The 26,846-nt window shown below is 30.6% G+C and overlaps 1 protein-coding gene across 2 annotated transcripts in view; it reads right to left on the reverse strand.

The window, feature by feature from the left end:
• LOC135123038 (apoptosis-stimulating of p53 protein 2) overlaps nucleotides 1–26,846 on the reverse strand; it is a 223,369-nt gene that overhangs the window by 132,308 nt on the left and 64,215 nt on the right. For both annotated transcript variants that reach the window (XM_064047560.1, XM_064047539.1), the window contains exon 4: nucleotides 1,502–1,597. In XM_064047560.1, the coding sequence (XP_063903630.1) occupies nucleotides 1,502–1,597 (96 nt within the window). The remainder of the gene's footprint in view (nucleotides 1–1,501; nucleotides 1,598–26,846) is intronic.

The raw sequence follows: 26,846 nt of genomic DNA on the forward strand, positions 1-26,846 counted from the left end.
TGAATTAAAGTGAAGGAAACAGTAAGCAGCTTGTAATCTTCTGGTAAATCTAGTGTCAAGTTTTTTCTAGTTAATTTTATTCCTAGTTAGAAACAAACACTGTTGCCAGCGTAAGTCGAGGAGTTATTTAATTTAAACTATGACAAATTCAAATGTCGCCCGGTCGACTCCGTGCCCCCACGAGCGCTAAACCAAATTACGCACTCGAATTACGCTGATTTCTCACACCACGCTGATTCGCGGACGTTTCAGCAGAATCAAATTACGCCGACTTAGCGCACTCAAGTTACGCCGGGTTAGCGGCACTCCGCGACTAAGCAAGCCAACGAACCTCCCGCGGCGTCGGTTGCCGCATTCTGTTCGTTTATTCAAACTCGGTCGTTACCCAAAGTGCATCGATTGCCGGTATCATTGCGCCGGGAACATCTCGCCCTGGGATGTTTAAAATGTAGCAACATCGCGTCGGATGTCGGAGTTTATGCGGCCATAATCTCCACATCGAACGACATTGTGTTCGAACAATATGCTCCCATTATAACCGCCGCAGCGTTCTAAAACGGCGCGAGTGCGAATTGCCCTCGTTATGTTTACCAAGTCGAGGTAACATTCGATCTGTCTAACCACCGCTTCGAAACATAATCGCTCATAATGTCACTCCCGTAAAAAGGTGGAAGTTTTCCGAGGGAGGCCATTAATCCTTTAGGCGTATCCTTTTCGCTGTAAGGCCGATATTAGCCCTCGGAATATGTACATTCATCATAAAACGGCCGCGGGCGCTCTACCCAAGTCTGCGCGGTTACACGATTTGATATTGGCGAAGTTTGCTTTGTTGGGAAAAAACCGGCCGGATAGATCAGATTCGGTTAAAATTCGGTGAATGAGTTTCAATTTGGGCGGACATCGAGTCCTGGGGGAACGTCGCAGTTGTTCGCATGATGGACCCCGAAGAAGTGCTCCTGAAGTGGCCGTAGATTAATAGTTGAGTCAGAATTTTTGATGCATGGACGCAACAGGAAAATCAAATTATGTGAATTTACACCCTCGCAACTGCGCCATATTGCCGCTGCATTGAGGCATGTACTCCTTCTGCATACTAATGCAAGCTGTCGTAAACAAGGCCAGGTGGTTGTCCTTTTCCGTCAATCGAGGACGAATTTTCGCGGGTTTTTCTGGGCTGCGACACGCGATTTATGTGTGTATGCGTGTACGCCATGTTTGCACAGTAACCAACTGTTTCGGGACAGGTTTATGGCTCCTTGCGGCATTACCCCGACTCTGACGGGATGAAATATTCGCAGCGACATCTTGTCTGGCTAAACTAACATAGGGGCGCTGGCGGAGCGAAACTATTATTTATATGCGTGGAAATTCTGAATTGATGCATTTTTACCGGCTACCGCTTTAGCGTGGTCGAACTCCTGGAGGAATCGTCCCCCTAAGTTGTCGTTTATTAAACTAGTATTGAGGGTGGTTACAGGTGGAAAATACGGAATGTACTCACCGGAACTGCTCAGGACGGTGTAGCGGAGCATGAGTCGCCCGGAGCCCCAGCGCTGCAGGATCTCCAGGGGATGGTCGGTCCCTCGCAGAGGGCACTCTAGAAGCCAACAAAGCGTCTCAGTAAGTCGAATATCTCTCGAAAGCCACACAGAACGCGCGAAATTGATCCGGTCGCGAATTTTTTGAGCGGAAGTCTCGGCTGGAAGGTGTGCAAAGGTAATCTTTCTTGTTCGCTTCCCCCTTTCTTTCTAGTAATTCAATCAGGTGGATTAGGCCCCAGACCGAACCTCCGCGCCATGTAATTACTCACAAACCCCCCAATCCGGCGAATAGACTTGATAAGTGCGGCAATCCGCACTTTACGCGAACAGAAATACTTCAGGGGATAATATCAGCACGGGCTGTCAGACCTGAACGGCCTCTTGCTACGCTCTAAATCAAATTTCCCGGACAAGCTTACGGAATCGTGGAAATTAAATGCGAATTTTCGCATCTCGGCTAACCCCAAAAAATATATAAAATACAGCTTTTGTTTAACACGTATAGTAGCTAAGTGTATCTACTACTTATCCCAGAAAGGAGGTGTTTTAAAAAAACCCTACGCCCAGTAGCAATATTTTTTTGTTATTAAACCAGGACCGTTTTAATTACAATACATTTACTTATCCCCTCTAAAAAATTCATGACGTCATCTCAAAATTTTGCTGAATAAATCCTATCTAAAATGCACAAAATATGATGAGTCTCTTCTTGTAATTTATCATCCCATTCATATTTTTTGGATTCGGATATATAGGGTGACTCAAAAAATTTAATGAATGCGCAAACTTATTTCATTAATTTAATCAGGAACTACAAAACCGAATGCTTTGAAATCTAATGTGAAAAAAAAACATAATAGGCATGCAGTCGTCACGTTTCCGATAGCGAGGGAAGTACTGTCTAAACTCTTTAGACCAATTTTTTTGATTTTCCCATTTCTCTATTTCTCAATTTTTCAATATTTCAGTTTGGGATTTTTTCACTGTTTCAATTCTTTAATTTTTCTTCCATTTTTAGGTTTTTCAATATTTAAGCTTTGGAATTTTGCAATATTTCGTTTCTTCGATGTTTCAAATTTTTGATAGTGTTTTCTCGGTTTTTAAATTTTTCGATATTTTAATTTTTCAGTTTTTAAAGTTTTCGGTTTTTAGATTTCTCACTATCTCGACTTTTCGATTTTTCAGTTCCATGAATTTTCAATTTGTCGAATTTTTAAATTTTAGATTTTTTGTTTTCTTTGATGTTTTCAGGCTTAGATTTTTTTTGTTGTTCAATTCTTGGATTTTTAAAATTTTTGTTTTTTAAATTTTCCTATTTATCAACTTATTGGGATTTCACTGTTTTGATTTTTTTATTGTTCAATTTCTCGATTTTTTGAATTTTTAGTTTTTGATACGATTTTTTTTTTCAAAAATTTTCAGTTTTTCAATTTATTAACTTACGATACTTCAGTTTTGCTCGATTTCGATTTCTCAATTTTTCGACATATTACTATTGAGATTTTTCAATTTATCGATTCTTCGATTTCTCGATTCTTCATATTTTCGGTTTCTCAAATTTCTTCATTTCTCGATTTCTCAATTTTACGATTTTTAAATTTTTTTATTTTTCAGTTTTCAATTTTTGACGTTTCTAAATTTTTCGATTTTTCAATTTTTCGATTAACTGATTTTTTGATTTTCCCATTTCTCTATTTCTTGATTTTTCAATTCTTTCTTCAATTGTGATTTTTCAATTTTTCGATTTCTGAATTTTTCAATGTTTCAGTTTTGGATTTTTTCACTTTTCCGATTCTTCAATTTTCTTTCCATTTTTCAGTTTTTCAAGATTTCAGTTTTGAATTTTTTCACTTTTTCGATTTTTCAATTTTCCTTCCATTTTTCAGTTTTTCAGTATTTCAGTTCTGGGATTTTGCAATGTTTCGGTTCTTCAATTTTTCCATTTTTTGATGTTTCGATTTCTCGGTTTTTCAATTTTTCGATAGGTATTTTAATTATTCAATTTTTAAGTTCTAGATTTTCCGTTAATTTTTTTGTTTTCCTTGATGTTTTGATTTCTCGATTATTCGATTTTGCAAGTTCTCGGTTTAGATTTTTTGGTTTTCCAATTCTTCGATTTTTAAATTGTTTAATTTTTAGATTGTTCAATTTCTCGATTTATAGATTTTTCAATTTTTGGGTTTACCGATTTTTTTCATTTAAAATCTTTCAATTTTTCAATTATTAAGTTTTCGATTTTTCAGTTTTGGTGTAATTTGAAAACGTAAAACTGAAAAATGAAAGAAAAACTAAAAATGGGAAACTAAATCGGGAAATCAAAACATTGAAAAATCGAAAAATTTAAAACGACAATTGAAAACTGAAAATCTAAAACCAGGAAGTCGAAAAATCGAAAAATTGAAAAATCCCAAAACTGAAGTATCCAAAAACTGAGAATCTAAAGAATCGAAAAATTGAGCAATCGAAAAATCAAAAAAGTAAAGTCGAAAAATCGAAACCGTCAAAAAATCGAAAAATTGAAAAATCACAAATCTGAAAATTCGAAAAATTAAAGAATTGTAGAACAGGAATATCGAAACCCTCGAAAGTCAAGAAATGGGAAAACCAAAACATCGATTAATTGAAAAATCTAAAAATTGACAGTTTAAAAATGTCAAATTTGAAAAATTGAAAAACCGAAAATTTGAAAAAACGACAATTGAAAAACAGAAAATAAAATAAAACCCGGAGGTCGAAAAATCAAAAGATTAAGAAATCGAAACATTTGAAAAATGGAAATATGGAAGAGCTGAATGAAACATCGAGAAATCAAAAAATCTAAAATTTAAAAATCGAAAAAGTAAAAAATCAACAAGAAGTCAAAATTGGAAAAGTCGAAGAACAGAAATATTGAAAAGTGGGGAAGTCGAAAAATCGAAAGATTAAGCAATCGAAAAAGTAAAAAAATCGACACATCGAAAACTCCAGAAGCCAAAAATCGAAAAATCGAAGAATCGGAATATTGAAAAATCCCAAAACTGAGAACCTACAAAGTCGAAAAATTGAACAATCGAAAAATCCAAAAAGTGAAGTCGAAAAATCGAAACCTAAAAAAACTGAAAAATGAAAAATCAAAAATTTTTCGATAGGTATTTTAATTTTTCAATTTTTAAGTTGTAGATTTTCCGTTAATTTTTCTGTTTTCCTTGATGTTTTGATTTCTCGATTATTCGATTTTTCAAGTTCTCGGTTTAGATTTTTTGGTTTTCCAATTCTTCGATTTTTAAATTGTTTAATTTTTAGATTGTTCAATTTCTCGATTTATACATTTTTCAATTTTCGGTTTACCGATTTTTTTTCATTTAAAATGTTTCAATTTTTCAATTATTAAGTTTTTGATTTTTCAGTTTTGGTGTAATTTGAAAACGTGAAACTGAAAAATGAAAGAAAAACTAAAAATGGGAAACTAAATCGGGAAATCAAAACATTGAAAAATCGAAAAATTTAAAACGACAATTGAAAACTGAAAATCTAAAACCAGGAAGTCAAAAAATCGAAATGTTGAAAAATCCCAAAACTGAAATATCCAAAAACTGAGAATCTAAAGAATCGAAAAATTGAGCAATCGAAAAATCAAAAAAGTAAAGTCGAAAAATCGAAACCGTCAAAAAATCGAAAAATTGAAAAATCACAAATCAGAAAATTCGAAAAATTAAAGAATTGAAGAACAGGAATATCGAAACCCTCGAAAGTCAAGAAATGGGAAAATCAAAACATCGATTAATTGAAAAATCTAAAAATTGACAGTTTAAAAATGTCAAATTTGAAAAATTGAAAAACCGAAAATTTGAAAAAACGACAATTGAAAAACAGAAAATCTAAAACCGGGAAGTCGAAAAATCGATAGATTAAGAAATCAAAACATTTGCAAAATTCGAAAACTTGAAAAACTGAAACTTCGAAGAACTGAAATGAAAAATCGGGAAATCGAAAACTCTAAAATTTAAAAATTGAAAAATTGGAAAAACGACAATTGAAAAACAGAAAATCTAAAAGCCGGAAGTCGAAAAATCGAAAGATTAAGTAATCGAAACATTTGAAAAATGGAAATATGGAAGAGCTGAAATGAAAAATCGAGAAATCAAAAAATCTAAAATTTAAAAATCGAAAAAGTAAAAAATCAACAAGAAGTCAAAAATGGAAAAGTCGAAGAACAGAACTATTGAAAAGTGGGGAAGTCGAAAAATTGAAAGATTAAGCAATCCAAAAAGTAAAAAATCGACACATCGAAAACTCCAGAGGCCGAAAATTGAAAAATCGAAGAATCGGAATATTCAAAAATCCCAAAACTGAAATATCCAAAAACTGAGAACCTACAAAGTCGAAAAATTGGCAATCGAAAAATCCAAAAAGTGAAGTCGAAAAATCGAAACCTTAAAAAAACTAAAAAATGAAAAAGCAAAAATTTTTCGATAAGTATTTTAATTTTTCAATTTTTAAGTTCTAGATTTTCCCTTTATTTTTTCTGTTTTCCTTGATGTTTTGATTTCTCGATTTTTCGATTTTTCAAGTTCTCGGTTTAGATTTTTTGGTTTCCCAATTCTTCGATTTTTAAATTGTTTAATTTTTAGATTGTTCAATTTCTCGATTTATAGATTTTTCAAGTTTTCGGTTTACCGATTTTTTTCATTTAAAATGTTTAAATTTTTCAATTATTAAGTTTTCGATTTTTCAGTTTTGGTGTAATTTGAAAACATGAAACTGAAAAATGAAAGAAAAACTAAAAATGGGAAACTAAATCGTGAAATCAAAACATTGAAAAATCGAAAAATTTAAAACGACAATTGAAAACTGAAAATCTAAAACCAGGAAGTCGAAAAATCGAAATATTGAAAAATCCCAAAACTGAAATATCCAAAAACTGAGAATCTAAAGAATCGAAAAATTGGGCAATCGAAAAATCATAAAAGTAAAGTCGAAAAATCGAAACCGTCAAAAAATCGAAAAATTGAAAAATCACAAATCTGAAAATTCGAAAAATTAAAGAATTGAAGAACAGGAATATCGAAACCCTCGAAAGTCAAGAAATGGGAAAATCAAAACATCGATTAATTGAAAAATCAAAAAATTGACAGTTTAAAAATGTCAAATTTGAAAAATTGAAAAACCGAAAATTTGAAAAAACGACAATTGAAAAACAGACAATCTAAAACCCGGAGGTCGAAAAATCGAAAGATTAAGAAATCGAAACATTTGAAAAATGGAAATATGGAAGAGCTGAAATGAAACATCGAGAAATCAAAAAATCTAAAATTTAAAAATCGAAAAAGTAAAAAATCAACAAGAAGTCAAAATTGGAAAAGTCGAAGAACAGAAATATTGAAAAGTGGGGAAGTCAAAAAATCGAAAGATTAAGCAATCGAAAAAGTAAAAAAATCGACACATCGAAAACTCCAGAAGCCAAAAATCGAAAAATCAAAGAATCAGAATATTGAAAAATCTCAAAACTGAAGTATCCAAAAACTGAGAACCTACAAAGTCGAAAAATTGAGCAATCGAAAAATCCAAAAAGTGAAGTCGAAAAATCGAAACCTTAAAAAAACTAAAAAATGAAAAATCAAAAATTAATTTTTCAATTTTTAAGTTCTAGAGTTTCCGTTAATTTTTCTGTTTCCTTGATGTTTTGATTTCTCGATTATTCGATTTTTCAAGTTCTCGGTTTAGATTTTTTGGTTTTCCAATTCTTCGATTTTTAAATTGTTTAATTTTTAGATTGTTCAATTTCTCGATTTATAGATTTTTCAATTTTTCGGTTTACCGATTTTTTTCATTTAAAATGTTTCAATTTTTCAATTATTAAGTTTTCGATTTTTCAGTTTTGGTGTAATTTGAAAACGTGAAACTGAAAAATGAAAGAAAAACTAAAAATGGGAAACTAAATCGGGAAATCAAAACATTGAAAAATCGAAAAATTTAAAACAATTGAAAACTGAAAATCTAAAACCAGGAAGTCGAAAAATCGAAATATTGAAAAATCCCAAAACTGAAATATCCAGAAACTGAGAATCTAAAGAATCGAAAAATTGAGCAATCGAAAAATCAAAAAAGTAAAGTCGAAAAATCGAAACCGTCAAAAAATCGAAAAATTGAAAAATCACAAATCTGAAAATTCGAAAAATTAAAGAATTGAAGAACAGGAATATCGAAACCCTCGAAAGTCAAGAAATGGGAAAATCAAAACATTGATTAATTGAAAAATCTAAAAATTGACAGATTATAAATGTCAAATTTGAAAAATTGAAAAACCGAAAATTTGAAAAAACGACAATTGAAAAACAGAAAATCTAAAAGCCGGAAGTCGAAAAATCAAAAGATTAAGTAATCGAAACATTTGAAAAATGGAAATATGGAATAGCTGAAATGAAACATCGAGAAATCAAAAAATCTAAAATTTAAAAATCGAAAAAGTAAAAAATCAACAAGAAGTCAAAATTGGAAAAGTCGAAGAACAGAAATATTGAAAAGTGGGGAAGTCAAAAAATCGAAAGATTAAGCAATCGAAAAAGTAAAAAAATCGACACATCGAAAACTCCAGAAGCCAAAAATCGAAAAATCAAAGAATCAGAATATTGAAAAATCTCAAAACTGAAGTATCCAAAAACTGAGAACCTACAAAGTCGAAAAATTGAGCAATCGAAAAATCCAAAAAGTGAAGTCGAAAAATCGAAACCTTAAAAAAACTAAAAAATGAAAAATCAAAAATTAATTTTTCAATTTTTAAGTTCTAGAGTTTCCGTTAATTTTTCTGTTTCCTTGATGTTTTGATTTCTCGATTATTCGATTTTTCAAGTTCTCGGTTTAGATTTTTTGGTTTTCCAATTCTTCGATTTTTAAATTGTTTAATTTTTAGATTGTTCAATTTCTCGATTTATAGATTTTTCAGTTTTTCGGTTTACCGATTTTTTTCATTTAAAATGTTTCAATTTTTCAATTATTAAGTTTTTGATTTTTCAGTTTTGGTGTAATTTGAAATCGTGAAACTGAAAAATGAAAGAAAAACTAAAAATGGGAAACTAAATAGGGAAATTAAAACATTGAAAAATCGAAAAATTTAAAACGACAATTGAAAACTGAAAATCCAAAACCAGGAAGTCGAAAAATCGAAATATTGAAAAATCCCAAAACTGAAATATCCAAAAACTGAGAATCTAAAGAATCGAAAAATTGAGCAATCGAAAAATCAAAAAAGGAAAGTCGAAAAATCGAAACCTAAAAAATCGAAAAATTGAAAAATCACAAATCTGAAAATTCGAAAAATTAAAGAATTGTAGAACAGGAATATCGAAACCCTCGAAAGTCAAGAAATGGGAAAATCAAAACATCGATTAATTGAAAAATCTAAAAATTGACAGTTTAAAAATTTACAAATCGAGAAATTGAACAATCCTATACAAAATAGAAAAATCGAAACATAGAAAAACTGGAAAATCGAAAAATTTAAAAAAATGGAAAATCAAAAATTTAATAAATTCCGAAAATTGAAAAACTGAAATATGCATAGAAGAACTGAAAACTCGAGAAATCGAAAAATCTAGAATTTTAAAAATTGAAAAATTAAAATATCGAAAAGTTAAAAAATTGCGAAATCGAAAAACATCGGACAATTGAGAAATCGAAAAACAAAAAAATGGAGAAATCGAAAATTTGAAGAATGGAAAAATTGAAAATGTCAAAATTAAAATACTGAAAAATTGAAACATCAAAAGTTGAAAAAAATTTATAAACCAAGTTCAGGATTATGCTACTAAAAAATTGATAACGGCATCTCAAAATTTTGCCGAATAAATTCTACTAAAAATGTGCAAAATATGATGAGTTTTTACTTGTAATTTATCATTGCATTCATATTTTTTAGATTTGCTTATATACCTAGGTGGCTCAAAAAAATTAATGAATGAGTCAATTTATTCTATTGATTAAATCACGAACGACTCACTCCATTTTCCCAGAACTTTTGGGAATACTGTTATTTTTAATCTAATCCACATTGATTTACGTGTCCTTGCAATATGTTGATCATTTCATAACAAAATTGTGAACCTAAAGTAAAAATTTAACTCGAAAATGCTGGATATGTTTCATTGTATTTTAGGTGCGAGGGAAGTTCTGTCGAAACAACTTTCCACCAATTTTTTTTGCTGTTATATTTGAACATAAACAGTTTATTTTATATATTTTTAAAACATTATACAGAAAATAAAAAGTTGTGTTAGACTGAATCTTGTGGGTTTCTCAATCTATTTTCCGCAGCATTTTAAACTTTCAACTCAATTTCTTTCAAAATACATACAAATGGATTTCGATGGTTATTTCCCTGTACCCTTCATTTGAAAATAAATAAGCTGGCGACGACTGGGGACCCTTAAATCCTTCTAAACTCGCTGGCGCTCGTGCGACGATCAAAAATACCAGAAGTGCCTTATATGGAATTTAGAAATTCTCCACCCGACACCAGCTCTGATTAACACACTTCACGCTTTTACCGACTTTTAGAAATGCCTGGAACGCGCTGGAAACCAAATACTTATGAGATTGATGATTATATAGGCACTCGTAACTCCGTCACTGTTAATACGAGTCGCATATCGAATTACCAGAAACCTAAACATGATTAATTAGTGTATTAGGATGTGATTGCGTCACGCACACCTATACATCATCCCCCGAATCAATCACCCGCATACGTTACCGCATGATTGATACCGCTTTCGCGAGTCGGTTCAAACACGACTCCTACATTTCCGAAAAACAGCGAAACCGGTCCACAGCTCAACGTACCCATCTTCATCGAGTTCGGCGCCGGCTTTCGGCTCTTGCGAGTGCGGATTTTTTCGAACTTGGTTTCAGTGGAAGTTACCACCATCATCGTGGAAAACGTTCACGTTTTTCAGCGGCTGAGTGAAAACTGGAAGAAATTCAATACGGTTTCGATCGCTTTCCTTCATTGACCAATAACAGACATGTGATGGGGTGTTCGATTGGGGAACGGCCGCGTATATAATTTAGGTTCGTTACCTATTCCACGGCGGACGGAAAATCAATTTTGTTATAATTTTAACAACAATCATAATCCGGGGAATGCGATAGTCGGTACCACTCCCTGAAATTCGAGGAGGTGGGCGAAGGAAATAAAAAGTTTTCCGAGGGAGGGGTCAACGACAGGTCGGTTTGTGTAAAATGACGACGGGTTATTTTCGGCGTATTGATTGGGATCAACAGTTTGGATGGAGTTTGTTTTGTTGGGGGTTCGCGTTTTTGGGAGCGGGAGTGTGGGAGGGGGCTATTTAGTTGTTCATAATAAGAGTGATGTGGAGTGGGCGGTATTGTTCTAGAATTTGAAGATCGATGCGGCTTTTGGGTTTCTAGAATGCTGAATTGTTACTTAGACAGGGTGATGTCATGGTCACCAGAACTATCGAGGTTGCCCGGAGAACTTGTTTGATCTACAGACCAGGGAGCACTCAGGCCAATGTCGACTCTAAGCGTTCAGAAACGACTTTGATAGATAATTAAGAAATAATTCTTTAATTCTGTTTGGTACTAGCAAATTCCGCAAATTAACAATAAAAAGGCATCGTTATCATGCAATAGATTTTTTCGGAAAAGTGTAGCTGAGATTTTTCAATTTTTTGGCCTTTCGATTTCTTGCTTTTTCTCAACTTTTCGAAATTTTACTTTTGGGATTGTTCTGTTTATTTATTATGCAATTTTTGGATTTTATAATTTTTCAATTTTTCGATTTCTCAATTTTCCGATGTTTCAGTTTTACGTTTTTTCAATTTTTCTCAACTCTCAATTTTTTGATTTTTCAATTAATCGATGTTTTGCTTTTTCCATTTCTTGACTTTCAACTGTTTCGATTTTTCAGTTTTTCAATTTTTCGATTTGTCAGGCTTTTGATTTTTCAATTTTTCTATTTTTTAAGGTTCCAATTTTTCGACTTCACTTTTCTGATTTTTCGATTTCCCAATTTCTCAGTTTTTGGATATTTTATTTTTCAATTTTTGGTAATTTTGGTTGGGGATTTTTCAGTTTCTTTTCCAAATTTTCGATTTTACAATTTTTCAAGTTCACAATTTTCATTTTTTCGGTTTCTCACTTTTCACTTTTATAAACTCTCAGTCTTTCGATTTTTCATTTCGTCAATTCTTCAATTTTTCAGGTTTTTGATTTCCCATATAAAAAATTGAGAAAGCAAAAAACTAAGAAATTAAAAAAAATCTCAGTTTTTGAACATATTAGTTTTGGGATCTTTCGGTTTTTCCATTCTTCAGTTTTTCTTTCATTTTCCAATTTTTCAATTTTTTAAGGTTTCCATTTTTCGACTTCACTTTTCTGATTTTTCGATTTTCCAGTTTCTCAGTTTTTGGATATTTTATTTTTCAATTTTTGGTAATTTTAGTTTCAGAAATTTTCAGGTTTTCTATTTTACAATTTTTCATTTTCACGATTTTCAATTTTTCGATTTCTCAATTTTCCGATTTTTAAATATTTCAATTTTTCAATTTTTCAAATCTGATTTTTATAAACTCTCAGTTTTTCGATTTTTCATTTCTGCAATTCTTTCATTTTTTAGGTTTTTGATTTTTCAATTCTTCAATTCTTCAGGTTTTTGATTTTTCAATTAAAAAATTGAGAAATCAAAAAACTGAGAAAATTTAAATTAAAAAATTTCTCAGTTTTTGGACATATCAGTTTTGGGATCTTTCGGTTTTTCAATTCGTCAGTTTTTCTTTCATTTTCCAATTTATCGAAATTTCAGTTTTTTGATTTTTCAATTTTTCTATTTTTTAAGGTTTCGATTTTTCGATTTCACTTTTCTGGTTTTTCGATTTTCCAATTTCTCGGTTTTTGGATATTTCAGTTTTGGGTTTTTTCTTACATTTTTCAATTTTTCGATTTTACAATTTTTCAATTTCACGATTTTTAATATTTCGATTTCCCAATTTTCCCTTTTATAATCAGTTTTTCAAACCTTCATTTCTTCAATTCTTCAATTTTTTAGGTTTTTGATTTTTCGACCTCACTTTTTTGACTTTTTGATTTCTCAATTTTTTAATTTTTTAATTCCTCAGTTTTTGAATATTTCAGTTTTGAGATTTTTCGGTTTTTCCATTCTTCAGTTTTTCTTTCATTGTCCAGTTTTCGTCGAGATTTTAGTTTTGGGATTTTTCAGATTATTCATTACTCAATTTTTCGATTTTACAATTTTTCAATTTCTCGATTTTCCATTTTTGATGTTCCAGTTGTACGTTTTTTCAATTTTTCTCCTTTCAATTGTACGATTTTTAAATACATATTTTCGATTTTTCAATTTTCCAATTATTGAATTTTCTAAGTTTTCAATTTTTCGATTTTTCAGGCTTTTGATTTTTCAATTTTTTCTATTTGATTTTTTAAGGTTTCGATTTTTCGACATCACTTTTCTGATTTTTCGATTTCCCAATTTCGCAGTTTTTGGATATCGCAGTTTTGAGATTTTTCGGTTTTTCCATTCTTCCGTTTGTTTCATTTTACAATTTTTCGAAATTACAGTTTTGGGATTTTTCAGGTTTTGATTTTTCAATTTTTCTATTTTTAAGGTTTCGATTTTTCGACTTCACTTTTCTGATTTTTCGATTTCCCAATTTCTCAGTTTTGGGATTTTTTAGTTTATTGTTCAATTTTTCGATTTTACAATTTTTCAGTTTCACGATTTTCAATTTTTCGATTTCTCAATTTTCCGATGTTTCAATGTTACGATTTTTAAATATTTCGATTTTTCAGTTTTTCAAATTTGACTTTTAGAGACTCTCACTTTTTCGATTTCTCTTTTCTTCAATTCTTCAATTCTTTAGGTGTTTGACTTTTCAATTTTTCATTTTTTTAAGGTTTTGATTTTTCGACCTCACTTTTGACTTTTTGATTTCTCAATTTTTTAATATCTCAGTTTTTGAATATTTCAGTTTTGAGATTTTTAGGTTTTTCCATCCCTCAGTTTTTCTTTCATTGTTGTGGGATTTTTCAGTTTAATATTCAGTTTTTCTATTTTACAATTTTTCGCTCTTACGATTTTGAATTTTTCGATTGCCCAATTTTTCCCTTTTACAAACTCAGTTTTTCGATTTTTCATTCCTTTAATTCTTCAATTTTTTAGGTTTTTGATTTTTCAATTTTTTAAAGTTTTGATTTTTTGACCTCACGCTTGCAGATTCAGTTTTTCTTTCATTTCCCAAATTTTCGAAATTTTAGTTTTGGGATTTTTCAGATTATTTATTATTTAATTTTCCGATGTTTCAATTTTACGATTTTTAAATATTTCGATTTTTCAATTTTTCAAATGTGAGTTTTTCGAATTTGACTTTTATAAACTCTCAATATTCCGATTTTTCATTTCTTCAATTTGTCAATTTTTTTGGTTTTTGATTTTTTTCTCAATTTTTGACTTTTCTAAATTCTAAAGTTTTCGATTTTTCAATTAATCGATGTTTTGATTGTCCCATTTCCTGACTTTCGACTGTTTCGATTTTCCAGTTCATCAATTCTTCAATTTTTCCAGTTCACTTTTTTGATTTTTCGATTTCTCAATTTTTCATTTTTTAGATTCTCCATTTTTGGATATTTAAGTTTTGGGATTTTTCAATATTTCGATTTTTTTACATTTCGATTTTTGAATTTTAGTTTTTTCGATTTTTTGATGTTTTAATTTTTCAATATTGATTTTTATTTTTTTAAATTTTGGATTATTCGATTTTTCGGCCTTTCGATTTCTTGTTTGTTCTTGTTGTTTTTCAAATTCTCAATTTTTCGAAATTTTACTTTTGGGATTTTTCAGATTATTTATTATTTAATTTTCCGATGTTTCAATTTTACGATTTTTAAATATTTCGATTTTTCAATTTTTCAAATGTGAGTTTTTCGAATTTGACTTTTATAAACTCTCAATATTCCGATTTTTCATTTCTTCAATTTGTCAATTTTTTTGGTTTTTGATTTTTTTCTCAATTTTTGACTTTTCTAAATTCTAAAGTTTTCGATTTTTCAATTAATCGATGTTTTGATTGTCCCATTTCCTGACTTTCGACTGTTTCGATTTTCCAGTTCATCAATTCTTCAATTTTTCCAGTTCACTTTTTTGATTTTTCGATTTCTCAATTTTTCATTTTTTAGATTCTCCATTTTTGGATATTTAAGTTTTGGGATTTTTCAATATTTCGATTTTTTTACATTTCGATTTTTGAATTTTAGTTTTTTCGATTTTTTGATGTTTTAATTTTTCAATATTTATTTTTATTTATTTAAAATTTTGGATTATTCGATTTTTCGGCCTTTCGATTTCTTGTTTGTTCTTGTTGTTTTTTAAATTCTCAATTTTTCGAAGTTTTACTTTTGGGATTTTTGAGTTTATTTATTATGCAATTTTTGGATTTTATGATTTTTCAATTTTTCGATTTCTCAATTTTGCGGTGTTTCAGTTTTACGATTTTTCAATTAATCAATATTTTGATTTTCCCATTTCTTCCCCTTCGGCTGTTTCCATTTTTCAGTTTTTCAATTCTTCAATTTTTCGATTTTTCAGGATTTTGATTTTTTAATTTTTTTATTTTTAAGGTTTCGATTTTTCGACTTCACTTTTCTGAATTTTCGATTTCTCAATTTTTTAATTTCTCAGTTTTTGGATATTTCAGTTTTGGAATTTTTCAGTTTATTATTATTCAATTTTTCGATTTTACAATTTTTCAATTTTTTAATTTCACGAATTTCAATTTTTCAATTTCTCAATTTTCCGATGTTTCAATTACGTTTTTACAATTTTTCTCTTCTATTTTACGATTTTTAAATATTTAGATTTTTCGCTGTTTCAAATTTGACTTTTATAAACCCTCAATTCTTCGATTTTTCGTTTCTTCAATTTTTTAGGTCTTTGATTTTTCAATTTTTCATTTTTTTAAGGTTTTGATTTTCAACTTCACTTTTTCACTTTTTGATTCCTCAATTTTTCATTTTTTAAATTTCTGAGTTTTTGGATACTTCTGTTTTGAGTTTTTTCAGTTTTTCATTCTTTAGTTTTACTTTCATTTTCCAATTTTTCGAAATTTCAGTTTTGGGATTTTTCAATATTTCGATTCTTCGACTTTTCGATTTTTGACTTCTGGATCGTGTCGCCTTTTTTTGCATTAAAATTTTTCAATTCGATTGTGTGATATTTTAATTTTTCAATATTTAAAATTTCAGATTTTTCGATTTCTCGATTTCTTAACCTTTCGATTTTTCGACTTCCCGGTGTTAGATTTTCTGTTTTTCAATTTTTAGTTTTTTCAAATTTTCGATTTTTTAATTTTTCAATGTTGTTTCACGAGATTGGATGTTTCGATATTTTAATTGTTCAGTTTTTCGATTTATCAGTTTTTTAATTTATAACCTTTCGATTTTTTATTTTAGCCTATTTCGGTTTCTTAGTTTTTCCATTTTTCCATTTTGTCGTTTCTTTAATTTTTCCGCTTTTAGATTTTTCGATTTTCCAATTTTTCAACTTTTAACTTTTCATATTTTCGATTTATTTCGGATCTTCAATTTTTAGTTTTTTCGGTTTCATGTCTTTTCGATTTGTCAATATTTCAATTTTTCGAATTTTTAAATTTTTTGAAGATCGATTTATCGAGATTTGATGATTGTTCAATTTCTCGATTTATCAATTTTTTTGATTGATTTGAACTTTTTCCAGTATTTCGGTTTCTCAATTTTTCGACTTTTAAACTTCTCGATTTCTCGATCTTTTAATTTCTCGGGTTTAGATTTTTTACTTTTCGGATTTTCGGTTTTTAATTTTAGATTTTTGAATTTTTAATTTTTTCGATTTTTTACTGTTTCGATTTTCAGTTTTTCGGTATTTCTAACATTTTGGTTTTTCAATTTTTTAATTTTTTCAATTTTCAAATTTGTCGATTTTTCAGCTTCTCGATTTTTCAAATTTTCGATTATTTTAATTTTTCATTTGTTTTTTCTCACTGTTAATATACAATGCATCGAAAATAACCACAAAAATTGTTACTAGAAACATTTTTAATTCATACAACGTGGAACACAATATTTCGAAAACATAAAAACATTTTCTCGAAAAAAAAATAATTGGATTATCACGATTTTAACAAGATTTTAAATTCAAGACGTTTTGCTAGTATAAAACACAATTAAAAAACTAATTCTTAGTTAATCAAAAAAATGGTTGCATGTCAAAATCGTTATAAAATCAACCAAATGGCTGAACGCTTAGAGTCGACATTGGCCTGAGCACGCTCTGGTCTGCAGATCAAACAAGTTGTCAGGCGACGATATGCATCAACTATTTTAGAGCATTTCCAATATTTAAATTTTATCCTTTCGACATATGGGTTTTCGCGTCCACATCGCCACCAGTATTACCAAAATACATCAAATAAGAGAGAATCTCCACATAAACCTCAGCTTTTCTCCTGCTTCCAGACATGTGAATTTTTTAACATCAGACATAAATATCAGTTTCTTTTGTGACACGTAGAATCTTTTAAGTTTTCTACATTCTCTCATGTCCCAACCACATCCACAAATCATTCTAACGTATTACTTATTAATATTTCTTTTCTCGGAAGAATGCTCGTCTTGTCTGACCCGTAACACCGGAAACAGGCTTATTGAAATAAAACATGTTTTTCTTATTTTCGAAATTAAAAAACCCGCAGTGTAAACAACGTAACAAAAGCAAGTGAAACAAGAGCCGGAAAATTAATTTGAATAAAAAAATTAAAAAATGTTGTTGGAGCATCGACGTGGAACGTGAAAATCGCGGCTATTTTTCCAAACTCCCTCATTCTTTCAATTATTATCGACAAAGCCCACCTTCGCAAAGTTTTCTTGTTTTTTAGTTTGTCGCCCTGTCACACGCTAGCCGAACGGATGTCAGTCGATAATCGGAATTTCCTCTTCCACTATTAATGGAAGTGGCGAACTCCCCCAGGCCCTCGCTTTTTCGCCATTTTTTCGCCCCCAAGAAGCTGCGTGTCGACGTCGGATTTCCTGAAGGCCCAAGCGATCAACCATAACTGTCATACCGACCCAATTCACCAGATTAACCATAGATTCACGTCGCATCCGAAAAGTCCCACACGTGGTATTTTCGCCCATCAATCTTGCCGCAATTTTTTCCTTTTCGCTTAAAAAGTATATAATGGAGTTTATTAGGAGCGACAAAGCCTCGACTGGAGGCTTGAAAAGCGTCCTGTAATTGCTTATTTTATTCAGCGGAGACTCGCCAGAGTGTTTTTTGTCTGTTTTATCAATATGATTGTCAAAAGCAGATATCGAGTGCCCTTTTGGAGGCGCCGGGCTTTAATTAAAGCCCTGATAAATACAGCTTTTTTAGAGCTTCACTAGCCGGCTAATTCCCGGTTGTCGGACAAAGCGGGCTGGCGCGAAATAAAATGCTCGGGAGCGTCAAACGTCATTAATCAAGGAGAAGTGTAGTCGGGAGTCACCTCGAAGACGGCCGGGAGCACCAGACTTATATTCTAGTTCATTTTTACGTTGTTGCGTTCCGGATTGATCGTGAGCAGGACCTCATCGCAGGAATTTAGCCAAGGCAAACAAAACTCTAAGCTCGCGCCATTATCCTGCCGCAGGATGTGTATGTTTTTCTTATTGGGAGACGGTTTAATGTAATTAAGTGTCGGGGGAGCGAAAAGGGTACACCCCCGAGCGCCTTATTTATTCGATGCAAATTCTAGATAAATCAAATTGTTCGAGTTTTCTCGGGTAAGTTAATTTCCTGAAAACTTTGCTTGAATGAAATGAAGCGTGAAACTATTATAAGTTTTGTCTTTGTTTTCACGAACAACAACGACCGAGTCGGTTATCCTTTTATTAAATTTCATAAACTCGATCGAGGTTTGGAAAAAGTATAATGGAGTCGGGAAGTTCCGACAAACCTGGACGGAGTTTAATGTGGAGATTTAAAACTGTTGTTTCTGGGCGGTTGCGACATGCCTGCATTTTCGCAAATAAAGAAACGTCGGGAAAAGAGCGAAGTATTAAGTTCGAATCTAAAAAAAACATCGACTACATCACGTTCGAACATAAATATCCGAAAGTTGCCTTAAGTTTTCTGGAAAGAAAACAGTCTAAATCCCAAATTCTTGAGATGTTTAAAATTGTGTTAGAAGTTTTATTTATATAAGGCTGATTGTAATTTCACGCCGATCCGCCTTGACGCGAGGCGGAAAACGAAGCGGGATACGCAGAAACGGCAAGGTTGCCACGAACCCCTGGTTCTCGGACCGTTGTTTCGGCTTGTCGGAGTGGTGAAAATACTGTCCACACACCCGGTGTTCCACAATTACAAGTTGGTAAGCGGAGAAAGATACGCGGCCTAGTGGTCTAGTGCTCAGGATACCTGCCCGGCAATGCACGCACGCACACAACATCCTTCTGCTAATAAATACATTAGTGAGATTTTTCGGCTTTTCTATTTCTTGATTTTTCAACTTTAGATGTTTCAATTTTTCAAAATTTCAATTTTTCAAAATTCCAATTTTTCAATTTTCGGGATTCTTACGTTACTAAATTTTCAGTTTTCCGATTTCTGAAGTAATCTTTTTTTTATTTTCCCGTTTCTTCCCAAAGTTTCCATTTTTCACTTCTTCAGTTCTTCAATTTTCCTATTTTTCGGGCTTTTGATTTTTCGATTCTTCGAATTCCGAGTTTTTTGATTTTTCAATTTTTCGATTTTTTAAGCTTACGATTTGTCGACTCCTGAATTTCCCGATTTTCAGTTTTTCGTTTTTTGAACTTTACATTTTTCAATTTTTCGGCTGTTTTAATTTTTAGAATTCTAGATTTTTCGATTTCTCGAGTTTTCAGTTCTTCTATATTTCAATTTTTCAATTTTCGGAATTCTTCAAATTTTCGATTTCTCCCTGTTTTTATTTTTCGAATTCTAAATATTTCAATTTTTCAAATTTTGACGTTAAATTTTCAGTTTCCCGATTTCTGAAGTAATCTTTTTTTTATTTTCCCGTTTCTTCCCAAAGTTTCCATTTTTCACTTCTTCAATTCTTCATATTTCCTATTTTTAAAGCTTTTGATTTTTCAATTCTTCGATTTCTGAGTTTTTTGATTTTTCAGTTTTTTGGATTGTTTAAGCTTACGATTTTTCGACTCCTGAATTTCCCGATTTTCTTTTTTTCCTTTTTTAAACTTTACATTTTTCAATTGTTTTTCGGTGCTTTAATTTTTAAAATTCTAGATTTTTCGATTTCTCGAGTTTTCAGTTCTTCTATATTTCAATTTTTCTATTTTCGGGATTTTTCAAAATTTCGATTTCTCCTTGTTTTTATTTTTCGAATTCTAAATATTTCAATTTTTCAAATTTTGACGATACCAAATTTTCAGTTTTTCGATTTCTGAGTTTTTTGATTTTTCAATTTTACGATTTTTCGACTCCTGAATTTCCCGATCTTCACTTTTTCGGTTTTTAAAGTTTAGATTTTCCAATTTTTCGATTTTTCGTCATTTGAATTTTCCGATTTTCACTTTTTCGTTTTTTAAACTTCAGTTTTAAATTTTTCGGCTGATTTAATTTTTAAAATTCTTAGATTTTTCGATTTCTCGAATTTTCAGTTCTTCTATATTTCAATTTTTTAATTTTCGAGATTCTTCAAATTTTCGATTTTTCTTTGTTTTTATTTTTCGATTTCTAAATATGTCAATTTTTCAAATTTTGAGGTTACTAAATTTTCAGTTTTCAGATTTCTAAAGTAATCTTTTTTTTATTTTCCCGTTTCTTCCCATTGTTTCGATTTTTCACTTCGTCAATTCTTCAATTTTCCTATTTTTCAGGTTTTTGATTTTTTAATTCTTCGATTTCTGAGTTTCTTCATTTTTCAATTTTTCGATTCTTTAAGCTTACGATTTTTCGACTCCTGAATTTCCCGATTTTCAGTTTTTCGTTTTTTAAACTTTAGATTTTTTAATTTTTCGGCTGTTTTTATTTTTAAAATTCTAGATTTTTCGATTTCTCGAGTTTTCAGTACTTCTATATTTCAGTTTTTCGGGATTCTTCAAATTTTCGATTTCTTCTTGTTTTTATTTTTCGAATTCTAAATATTTCAATTTTTCAAATTTTGACGTTACTAAATTTTCAGTTTTCCGATTTCTGAAGTAATATTTTTTTTATTTTTCCGTTTCTTCCCAAAGTTTCCATTTTTCACTTCTTCAATTCTTCAATTTTCCTATTTTTCAGGCTTTTGATTTTTCAATTCTTCGATTTCTGAGTTTTTTGATTTTTCAGTTTTTTGGATTGTTTAAGCTTACGATTTTTCGACTCCTGAATTTCCCGATTTTCAGTTTTTCGTTTTTTAAACTTTACATTTTTAAATTTTTCGACTGTTTTATTTTCAAGATTCTAGATTTTTCGATTTGTCGAATTTTCAGTTCTTCTATATTTCAATTTTTCAATTTTCGGGATTCTTCAAATTTTCGATTTCTCCTTGTTTTTATTTATGGAATTCTAAATATTTCAATTTTTCAAATTTTGACGTTACTAAATTTTCGGTTTTCCGATTTCTGACGTAATCTTTTTCTTATTTTCCCGTTTCTTCCCAAAGTTTCCATTTTTCACTTCTTCAATTCTTTAATTTTCCTATTTCTCAGGTTTTTTATTTTTCAATTTTTTGATTTTTCAATTTTTCGATTTTTTAAGCTTACAATTTTTCGACTTCTGAATTTCCCGATTTTCAGTTTTTCGTTTTTTAAACTTTAGATTTTTCAATTTTTCGGGTGTTTTAGTTTTTAAAACTCTAGATTTTTCGATTTCTCGAGTTTTCAGTCCTTGTATCTTTCAATTTTTCAATTTTCGGGATTCTTCAAATTTTCGATTTCTCCTTGTTTTTATTTTTCGAATTCTAAATATTTCAATTTTTCAAATTTTGACGTTACTAAATTTTCAGTTTTCCGATTTCTGAAGTAATCTCTTGTTTATTTTCCCGTTTCTTCCCAAAATTTCCATTTTTCACTTCTTCAATTCTTCAATTTCCTATTTTTCAGGCTTTTGATTTTTCAGTTCTTCGATTTCTGAGTTTTTGATTTTCCAATTTTTCGATTTTTCGTCTTCTGAATTTTCCGATTTTCACTTTTTCGTTTTTTAAACTTTACATTTTTCAATTATTTTTCCGCTGTTTTAATTTTTAAAATTCTAGATTTTTCGATTTCTCGAGTTTTCAGTTCTTCTATAATTTCAATTTTTCAATTTTCGGGATTCTTCGAATTTTCGATTTCTCCTTGTTTTTATTTTTCGAATTCTAAATAATTAAATTTTTCAAATTTTGACGTTACTAAATTTTCAGTTTTCCGATTTTTGAAGGAATCTTTTTTTTATTTTCCCGTTTCTTCCCAGAATTTCCATTTTTCACTTCTTCAATTCTTCAATTTTCCTATTTTTCAGGCTTTTGATTGTTCAATTCTTCGATTTCTGAGTTTTTTGATTTTTCAATTTTTCGATTTTTTAAGCTTACGATTTTTCGACTTCTGAATTTCCCGATTTTCAGTTTTTCCCTTTTTAAACTTTACATTTTTCAATTTTTCGGCTGTTTTAATTCTTTAAATTTTAGATTTTTCGATTTCTCGAGTTTTCAGTAGTTTTATATTTCAATATTTCAATTTTCGGGATTCCTCAAATTTTCGATTTCTCCTTGTTTTTAGTTTTCGATTTCTAAATATTTCAATTTTTCAAATTTTGACGTTATTAAATTTTCAGTTTTCCAATTTCTGAAGTAATCTTTTTTTATTTTCTCGTTTCTTCCCAAAGTTTTCATTTTTCACTTCTTCAATTCCTCAATTTCCGAGTTTTTTGATTTTTCAATTTTTCGATTTTTTAAGCTTACGATTTTTCGACTCTTGAATTTCCCGATTTTCAGTTTTTCGTTTTTTAAACTTTTGATTTTTCAATTTTTCGGCTGTTTTAATTTTCAAAATTCTAGATTTTTCGATTTCTCGAGTTTTCAGTTCTTCTATATTTCAATTTTTCAATTTTCGGGATTGTTCAAATTTTCGATTTCTCCTTGTTTTTATTTTTCGATTTCTAAATATTTCAATTTTTCTAATTTTGACGTTACTAAATTTTCAATTTTTCGATTTCTGAAGTAATATTTTTTTTATTTTCCCGTTTCTTCTCAAAGATTCCATTTTCACTTATTCAATTCTTCAATTTTCCTATTTTTCAGGCTTTTGATTTTTCAGTTCTTCGATTTCTGAGTTTTTTGATTTTTCAGTTTTTTGGATTTTTTAAGCTTACGATTTTTCGACTCCTGAATTTCCCGATTTTCGGTTTTTCGTTTTTTAATCTTTAGTTTTTTCAATTTTTCGGCTATTTTAATGTTTAAAATTTAAGATTTTTCGATTTCTCGAGTTTTCACTTCTCCTATACTATTTCAATTTTTCAATTTTCGGGATTCTTCAAATTTTCGATTTCTCCTTGTTTTTATTTTTCGAATTCAAAATATTTCAATTTTTCAATTTTTGAGGTTACTAAATTTTCAGCTTTCCGAATTCTGAAGTAATCTTTTTTTTTATTTTCCCGTTTCTTCCCAAAGTTTCCATTTTTCACTTCTTCAATTCTTCAATTTTCCTATTTTTCGGGCTTTTGATTTTTTGATTCTTCGTTTTCTGAGTTTTTTGATTTTCCAATTTTTCGATTTTTTAAGCTTACGATTTTTCGACTCCTGAATTTCCCGATTTTCGGTTTTTCGTTTTTTAATCTTTAGTTTTTTCAATTTTTCGGCTGTTTTAATTTTTAAAATTCTAGATTTTTCGATTTCTCGAGTTTTCACTTCTCCTATACTATTTCAATTTTTCAATTTTCGGGATTCTTCAAATTTTCGATTTCTCCTTGTTTTTATTTTTCGAATTCAAAATATTTCAATTTTTCAATTTTTGAGGTTACTAAATTTTCAGCTTTCCGAATTCTGAAGTAATCTTTTTTTTTATTTTCCCGTTTCTTCCCAAAGTTTCCATTTTTCACTTCTTCAATTCTTCAATTTTCCTGTTTTTCAGGCTTTTGATTTTTCAATTCGTCGATTTTCGAGTTTTTTGATTTTTCAATTTTTTGATTTTTTAAGCTTACGATTTTTCGACTCCTGAATTTCCCGATTTTGACGTTACTAAATTTTCAGTTTTCCGATTTCTGAAGTAATCTTTTTTTTTATTTTCCCGTTTCTTCCCAAAGTTTCCATTTTTCACTTCTTCAATTTTCCTATTTTTCAGACTTTTGATTTTTCAGTACTTCGATTTCCGAGTTTTTTGATTTTTCAATTTTTCGATTTTTTAAGCTTGCGATTTTTCAATTTTGCGGGTGTTTTAATTTTTAAAATTCTAGATTTTTCGATTTCTCGAGTTTTCAGTTCTTCTACATTTCAATTTTTCAATTTTCGAGATTCCTCAAATTTTCCATTTCTTCTTGTTTTTATTTTTCGATTTCTAAATATTTCAATTTTTCAAATTTCGACGTTACTAAATTTTCAGTTTTCCGATTTCTGAAGTAATGTTTTTTTTATTTTCCCGTTTGTTCCCAAACTTTCCATTTTTCACTTCTTCAATTCTTCAATTTTCCTATTTTTCAGGCTTTGATTTTTCAATTCTTCGATTTCTGGGTTTTTTGATTTTTCAATTTTTCAGCTGTTTAATTTTTTAAATTCTAGATTTTTCGATTTTTCGAGTTTTCAGTTCTTCTATATTTCGATTTTTCAATTTTTCGATGTTTCGATTTTTCAACTATCCGATTGTTCAATTTCTCGATTTCTACTACCAAAATTTTTTTTTGCTGTAGTTTTGTGATTCATATATAAAATGACAAATTAATAAAAAATATTCGAATAATTTTTTGACAAAATATTTTAGTAGAATGTATTAAATTATAAAAATTTGCATACTTTTAAATCAAATTATGTCAGCAATGAAAGAAGTCGACTTGTAAAAAAATTTCAACAATGTCGGCTAATAAGAGTATTTATGAGTTTTATGACCTAAACTGATTACCTGAAAGGTTCGGTCGGCAAGGCTGTAAAACTCAACCATTTATCGAAACGAATCCTTTGTAAATAGGTTGCCTAGTTTCACTTTCTCATTTTTCAATATTTTTTTTAAAACGTAAATATTTTGATAAATATAAACTTAAACAAAAATGACCGGTTCTTCCCCATAGAGCTCAATGTTGTCTCTGCACTGATGTAAAAGTTGAAGGGAAACATGCTCTCTCCTCGTCTAAAAAAGTGATTTCCTTCGAAGAATGAATTAAACTCTGAACGCGCTGTGTCGCTGTGGGGTGAATACTGAGGCAGCACAATAACGCGTTGGTAAGCGGAGAAAGATAAGCGGCTTCGTTGTCTAGTGGTCAGGTTACCTGCCCAGCAAGCGGGGGGTGTGTGGTTCAATTCCCACCGAGGCAGCAACACTGATTTACTCGGCTGAATTATGAGAGGGTCCGAAGTTCATCTGGAGCTCAAAGTGAAAAACAAAGTTATATTAGTCTCTGCGTAAGCAAATGTGTCCTGATAAGCTTCAGGTTGGTCGACTGTCTTAAAATCCAGGCCCGTAATGATAAATTAGCTGCTTAATGGCCTTCCCAAAGCTGAGTCAAGATTAATAACCACTAATGGACCAGCGCTGGCCGAATATATGGCGTCGACCTTGAACAATCTATTATTTGCATCAAGTACCATTACGTTGTTATTACCCAAGATTTCGGCAATTACATTACCCAGTCGAAATTTACTCGCAAAAAACATTTCCACTTCGTCTAATAAACGAATTTCGTTTTAATGCTCTGCCACGCGAACAAACATATCGGAGTGTATTTTTGCGTCTGCACCCTCTAATTGAAAGCAGCGACTGTAAGGTTTCACCTTCGAAATTACGGTCCACGCCGAAGCCTCGCATCTGGAAACATTTCCATTACAAAGCGCAAACTTAACACGATCGTAATTCCGAACGAGATGATGTGCTATTCCGCAGTTATAATTTTAATACACCTAATTCAATCTGCGACGGCATTACGATATCAAATCCGACAATCCAGTATTCAGTCGAGCTGATTAAACAAATACCACGACGTAATACAAACGTAAAGCGGAGCGGAAGCAGTGCAGCATTAAGATCGACAGAATCCACTTTAATACAATGGAGGCAGACTCGGATGAATTGAAATTGGATGGCAGTTGTCCTGATAGAGCTCTCACTGCCTGTCGCGGCTGTGTTAGGCCGGGCGCCCCGGAATTAGCAGGAGGACGTATTGTTGGCTGCCTACACATCGACGGACAAAAACGGATTTTTAGCGCTTGGTGAATGCAACGCTGCCACAGATCGAGGACAGTTTTTAACCAGTCACTTCGCCGGAAGTATTTATACAGAAAATAATATAAACTATAAAAGTGGATTTTATTAAAAACAACGCGGCTGATTTCACTGTCGAGATACAAAACTGTCTCAGGAAACAAAGGTATTATTCACATTCTTTCCTTCAAAAAAATTATGACGTCACTTTATTCAAAACAATGCAGCAGACGGACGATATAATATTCCGTCTGTTGTCTAGAAGGAATAAAATAAGTGAAACGATGTCGAGCACGAAATTCCTTTTGTCTAGTATTTTATTTATATCTGGAACACATTTCCTATAGAGTCTCTCCAAATATAAAAAAATTGGTCTAAAGAGTTTAGACAGTACTTCCCTCGCTGTCGGAAACTTGACGACTGCATGCCTATTGTGTTTTTTTCTCATTACATTTTTGTAGTGGGAATTTAAAAAAAAATTGCCATGACGTCATCAACATTTTTGCAAGGACACGTATATCAGTTGGGATAGATGTAGTGTAATACTAAGAATAAAATTATTATATTCTCAAATTTTCGGGAAAATGAATTGGGTCGTTTTGAATATTGATTTGTATTAATCAATATAATAACGAAACAATTTACTCACGTATACGTATCAGAGGCAACTGAAAATCGTGTATGTATAAACATTCTTAATTTAAGATGACAGGCGTAACAGCATACGTGAGAGTCAAACAGAGAAACTGTAAACAAAACGACCATCGGTTTTATTGCTTCGACTTCCGCTTATTATATAAAACATTGGGTTTTATTCTAATTCTTGACGGTGAAATTCACAATTGGTTGATTATAAACATGTCTATTTCACATTCGCGGAACCAAGTGAGCGCATAAAACAAATGCAGGTCTGTAATGTTAAAGTCGATGTAA

Source organism: Zophobas morio, unplaced genomic scaffold (assembly GCF_036711695.1).
Source record: "Zophobas morio isolate AGI-343-1 ecotype UQ-CSIRO unplaced genomic scaffold, CSIRO_AGI_Zmor_V1 ptg000002l, whole genome shotgun sequence".
NCBI classification, from domain to species: domain Eukaryota; kingdom Metazoa; phylum Arthropoda; class Insecta; order Coleoptera; family Tenebrionidae; genus Zophobas; species Zophobas morio.